The 6,000-nt window shown below is 42.1% G+C and overlaps 1 protein-coding gene across 1 annotated transcript in view; it reads right to left on the bottom strand.

Moving 5' to 3' along the window:
* Nucleotides 1-205: 205 nt before the first annotated feature.
* LOC147604906 (GDT1-like protein 4) overlaps nucleotides 206-6,000 on the bottom strand; it is a 34,168-nt gene continuing 28,373 nt past the window's right edge. The window contains exons 8-9 of the mRNA XM_086794448.1: nucleotides 2,602-2,661; nucleotides 206-857 (exon numbers count right to left, since the gene is read on the bottom strand). Coding sequence (XP_086650574.1) covers nucleotides 669-857; nucleotides 2,602-2,661 — 249 coding nt within the window. The 3' untranslated portion in view covers nucleotides 206-668. The remainder of the gene's footprint in view (nucleotides 858-2,601; nucleotides 2,662-6,000) is intronic.

Genomic DNA, 6,000 nt, shown 5'->3' with positions numbered 1-6,000 from the left:
TATAAGGAAGTGTGGCTTGACAAAAATTGATTGATTCACACTGACTTCCACGGTAAATCATGGATGTTGAACTTCACCCCTCTTTTACTAGACTTATCTATAAGCATATAAAAAGATTAATGAAAGAGCAAACATGCTGGCTCCTCAGATCATAAAATGTCTCCTCGGATCACTAATTAAAAGCTCTTTGACAACACTCGAATAATTTCTTCAAGAATTTACGAATACTGTATATTTTTATAAGACTCAAACTCTGCAAAAAACTTTAACCCATATAGCCCCGTCAGAGACAGTAGTGAAGGATCTTGGTAAAATGAATGTCCATGTGTTCAATATCAATCAGCTAAATTCATGAGATACCCCGAGCTGTGAACTACCTTTGTGTCAGCAGTTGATTACAAGCAGCTTACGAGCCACCAAAAGGAATCAAAAAAGTAACAAAGCATTTCATACATAATGAAAAGTGGTTTTAAAATTGCTAGCCCTTTGAATCAGTTTTGTTTCAGGCACCAAACCTGTATGCCACGTCCGCCAACATGAACAAACATCGACAACTTGAGAGCTATCATAGCCCTTGCCTTCCAAGGTCTCAAATACCATCGCTTTTCCTCTTCTGCAACTCCTCTCAAGCCATAACATGACTGAAGCATGAGATCTCAACAGTTCTGTTATAATGGAGGGTAAAAGTAAGAGCTCAAGGCAAATCCCAAAAACAGAAGTCCACCAACAGTTGCAACCGTTCTTTGCGAAATCTTCAAGGCTAATAGGCGCCCACCAACTACTGCAAGGGAAGTACATATAGTGTGGCCCGCAGTAGCACCAATTGTAACCCCAAAGGCATTTTTGTGTGTTGCCAGCTGCAAAAAGCGCACAGATCATTCCTTACAAAACCCAAAAGTAGTTGTATCACAAAAAGAGAAATCAATAAGTGCAATTGGGCTTTCTTAAAAGAGAACCAAAAAAGAACACTTGTAAAGAACCCCAGATAATCTCATAGACTCGTTTGCAATATACAAACGTAAGCAGTCAGTCTTAACTTCCATATAAGAGGATATGAGAAACCGTAACCTTCCATACCATATGAATACCAGCAGCAAAAGAGACGGGTGGCCCAGCTGTCATAGCTAAGCCATTTAAGGTTTGGCAAGGGCAAGTAAAAAACGACCAATTGTTTCTACTATGCTATCTACTTATAAATGAGCACAATTAGGAAGTATAGGCGGAGGCCCTTTTGCTGATTAATACACTGCAATGGAGGCACATTAGCTATAAGCATGCATCAGCTCTGCAGAAGTCTCTGCTCACCTTCAGAAAGGTCACTTTGACCCAATGCAAGTGCATGTAGGGTTTGTGCAGCCCAACTCTCAGAGAATGACTACCGGGACCGCAATCTATTGACGCTTCAAAAAAATCAAAGGAACTCCGAGGCATAAGGTGAAGAAGCTTACTACTGGCATAACGGACGTATATTGTTGACCATGGGATAGTTTTGAAAACACTCGATATTTTCTTGTCCTACCCACCAGCAATTCCTGTATGCTGCAGCTGGAACTTGTTTCCAACCTAAATGCCAATTGATTTGATTTCCTTCCCACAGACCCACAGCAAGCCCCTATGGCATAGGCATTGACAAAGAACCTGTCACCTAGTGTACGTTCCTTGATGATTTTGGGGCTTCATTTGTAACACGCGGAAGCTCTGGGGGTCTTCTTTCAGCCCTAAACACTCCTGGAAACATGCTGATGCAAAACACAGATATGAAGAGAGTGGAGAGACAGAGATATGCTGGAAAATTCAGTATATTAATATGGTACAAAAAGGTACTCAGTCCACAGCCCTAGGCTGTCTTCATAAAAGGTGAAACATCACCAAAATCTGGTCCCTACTTGGACCCTAAGGACCCAACTCCTAGAGAGTTGAATGAGTACAATGATGAGCAACCTTGCCTATTTATAGACCTTTTGACTCCTTGGAGAACTGGCCGACCAGCAGTCGGCCAGCAATCTTGGCATTTAATCAATAAAAAGCAGCGCCCCTCTGATCTGAACCAGCCGCCTTTGTTCTGGTCTAGTCGACCACTTCTGTGATCAGCCGACAGCTCATGTGTTCCTACCTGGCTCAGCCGACAGCGCATCATCCATGCCCTGGCTCCAAGTCCAAGCTACTACCTCATCTGCACCCTGATGCTCCTAAATTCTGGTTCTAACTGTCTTTTTCTGGCCGTCTCTTCTGGATAATCTCTGAGAATGTCCATGGCATATTCATGCACATGACATCATTTGTGGCTGGCCGCTTTTGAGGGGCCATGCATCAGTTGAGGAAGGCAGATGTGTGTGGAGACCATAAATTTCAGGCTTGCAAAATTTGGTCACGAGGGATGAAAGAGCTATGGCTTCAAAATTTGACACGTTCCCAAAAAAATTCAAACCTTCAAGAAACCAAAAAACTTCAGAGACCCCTCTCTACTATTTGTGTCGATATCTTTGCTTCAATTATGACTTCTGGTGTAGATAACTCAATGATCATTAGCAAATAATTGAGCTTACAAGTTTAAAAGCATTTCAAACACGAACATATCACAACATAAAAATCTGCACATACCGCAATCGTTGCAATCTGACTTCTGTCTCCCCATTCTGCTAGGAATGTCAAAATGAACGACTGCCACGAAAATCACTCAACTTTTACTTGTGTATCATTCTCATTTTGCTGTTTTTTATGCCAAATACACTCAAATTTACCAAACCCCAAGCTACACATTTCCAAGGACATAACTCACTTACTATCAAGAAACATTCTATTGATCATTTGGAAACACACATACTAACTTGGCATTGAAAATTTTGATAAAGCTACCAAAAGCAGAAAATCTTTAATCTACGAAGACGGCTTTAACCAAAACTTCAAACAACACATATTTTTCCAAAAACTTCAAAAACTCCCTAGTATGACTTGTGGCTTTTTAAGGTTTGTCTCAATACTTGCTTCCATAATTGAGCATTAAAGCTTACCAATTGCAAGTAGAGTCGATGTCAACAGACGTCTTCGCGATGGAAGCGTCTTGAGAGTTGAAATCTTCTATTTGTCGCGATCCTTCACGACAAAAGTCTTCAAGTGGTCGCAGGGAACCTTGCTCTATGGTTAAACTTGAGAAAGGAAGGCTGAAATTAGGTTTTCAGCCAAAACACCAGAAATTACAGCAAAGTAGTAAGTCAAAGTCACAAGTCCAAAAGGAAGAATGACAATGTCCACCCCGTCATCAAGTTTAGCACGTGCACGCCCGTACCATGGCATAAACCTCAACATGAATAGCATAATCCTTGTTTAGGACAGCATCATCAGCAGCCTGGAGAGCATGGGTATCCAGTCAATAGCCACAGAGACTCTCCTATAGCAGTCGGCAGCTAGTAGGGCACCCAGGCAAGCAGTCGGCTAGTCATCATTCAATTGGCCAACATTCAATTGGCCAACATTCAATTGGCCAACAATTGGGGCAAGCAAGGAAATAAGCTCAGCACTTAAAAGAGAAATTTATGAAATTATCCTTGTCCAACAAAGAGGCTAACAGTAGCAACATGGACCGACTTACGTACGATACCGTACGATACGATACCATACGGGAAAATGCGGTACAATATAAATTTTTTTCTTATCGTACAATAAAATACGATGTTTTAAAAAAATACTTATAAATTAGGTATTTCCAATTTCGAGATATGGAGTATTTTAAAAAGGGGAGAAGCATCATATTACAAAGGAAGCTCAAACAACCATAGACAAGCAAAAACAAGACCATTACCCCCCTTCTTTGGGAAAAAAAATTTCAAAAAAATGAGCCCATACGGTGTCGTATCGTACGATATTCGCTACGATATGGCATCATGCGCCGTATGAAAACAACTATGATCCGAGCCAAAGGCCAAAGTGGGTAAGCACATCAATGATACGCAGGTCGTGTAGATGATGCGAGAGCTCTATGGCCTGCCCTTGAATAGTGGTGGATCCTGACTCCATGCTCCAATCTATTCCCTGTCCTGCACTCAGTGGGAAGGACAAGATCATCATGCCACTCTCTGGGGTGGACAGTCTGGAGTGATATAGCACCACACATGCGAATGGGAGCCACCATCTCCTCGAACATGCCAGTGCCTTCAAAGGGGAGACACAGGAAGAAACTATAATCAACTGGCTTCCCCAGCACCCTGGGGGGACCGCCTCGCGACTCAAGAGGGAGAGCCTACACCGGAGAGGAAGCGATAGTCATCTCTACCGGCTCCGAAAAATGATGGATCAAATGGCGTACCATGTTTTCCTTGCTTTATTTCCAAAACTGGAAATGTAAGAGGGAAAGTATGCTACATACCTAATGCTAATCCTCAAGATTAGTGGCCTAATCTGGCAAGGTTAGGGGAGCCCTAGGAATAGGGGAAGCAGGCTGATACTGGCAGCTAAGGACTAATACCAAAGTATACTGGCTATTTATGACAGACAGTTATTTATGGTAGCACTAGCCACTATATAAGTGAGACTTGGGATATTATTGTTCACAAAGAGTTATTCACCCTGTAATCTATGATGGACCACGATTACCGTCGAGGACATGATTGGATTTGATTATGCCTTCACCTGCTGATACCCGCCACATACACATGATGTATTGAGGTGGTGCGAAATATTTCATATATCGAAAACACAATTGTGTCTAGATTTATATTTTTTCTCATTGGTATCTAATAAAAGCTTTATGATGAAGCTTTGGTATTACAGTTCGCTCTTGGCCAATATCTAGTATATTCTCTTTGGTGATACAATTGGCTCTTGTGCTTGTATATGGTTTATTGATATCAGTGAGTATATGGCAACGACAATTGGAAGTAAGGATAATTTTTATAGACTTTCTTTAAGAAGGATTCTACATTGGTCAGTTTCAGCCTGACCATTGTACTCTCCATTATGGATCCATCTATAGGTTTATGGATTTGGATTTATTTTCTGGAAAAATAGGTCTAGCTTGCATAGGTATAATATTGCTTTGGTCACTTTCTGTCATGTGCATGGCAACATGGACATGCTAACCCAGATTTGCAGCCAAAATTCAGGACTTTGTTAGGGCTGGTTTAGGCTCCGTCGAAGACTCTAAAGGCAGTCGGCAGCAAAGGGGCACAGTCAGCTGATCATTGAGACCCACACATGAGATGAGCGCCTGCATTAAATGCATATTTATGGAGGACTGATCTGGCCAACCAGGCTGACTACGCCGACCTGCATACTTGGGGCCTATATAAGCCAAGGCATAATATTGTGTTGATCATCTCATTCCTATCTTGGGGGTTTGATCATAGACTAGGACTTTTTAAGACAACCTTTTGGGTGTGCTTCAGTCCACCAAGACTTTTATCTATTGTTTTGATATTTATGAATATACAGTAGGATTTAGGAAAACTCTTGCACTCTTCTCTCCATCTGTCTTCCGCATGATTGCATCAGTATTCCTGTGAAAGCATTTAGGACTGAAAGAACAGACCCATCAGAGCTTCCGTGTGACATTGGTATCAGAGCCGTTTCAACAATGCTAAGTGCTGAAGTGTCCCAAATGAAGGTGCACAATCCAGGTAGAGTAACACAAGGCATGGAAGAAGTTCCCAAGAGGTTGGTTGGTGATGTTCCACAAGACCCAAGGGGAATGGCAGCCCTGTGACTCAGAAGCCACTTAGGGAATACCAAGAAAGGCTTTCAGGAAAATGGTACCAAGGGATGATGATCATCCAAGGGGTGGAGTGAGAAGGGGTGGAGTGAGGATGCCAGACTCAATACTCACGAAAAGACGACCAAAGAAAGTGTTCAAGAACAAGGCATGAAGGGCCAGGGGACAAGACAGAATAGAAGGGCCAAGGCATAGATCTACACCAGACTTTTGGAGTGGAATCAGCGTATGGCAAGGTTTTTAATAGAAAGGTTGCAAGGCATAGCAGGATGACAATGGGAATCCATGAGGAGACA

This window comes from Cibotium barometz, chromosome 60, assembly GCF_041138505.1.
Source record: "Cibotium barometz isolate CiBa-2024 chromosome 60, ASM4113850v1, whole genome shotgun sequence".
NCBI classification, from domain to species: domain Eukaryota; kingdom Viridiplantae; phylum Streptophyta; class Polypodiopsida; order Cyatheales; family Cibotiaceae; genus Cibotium; species Cibotium barometz.
This window is presented reverse-complemented; position numbering and strand designations above follow the sequence as displayed.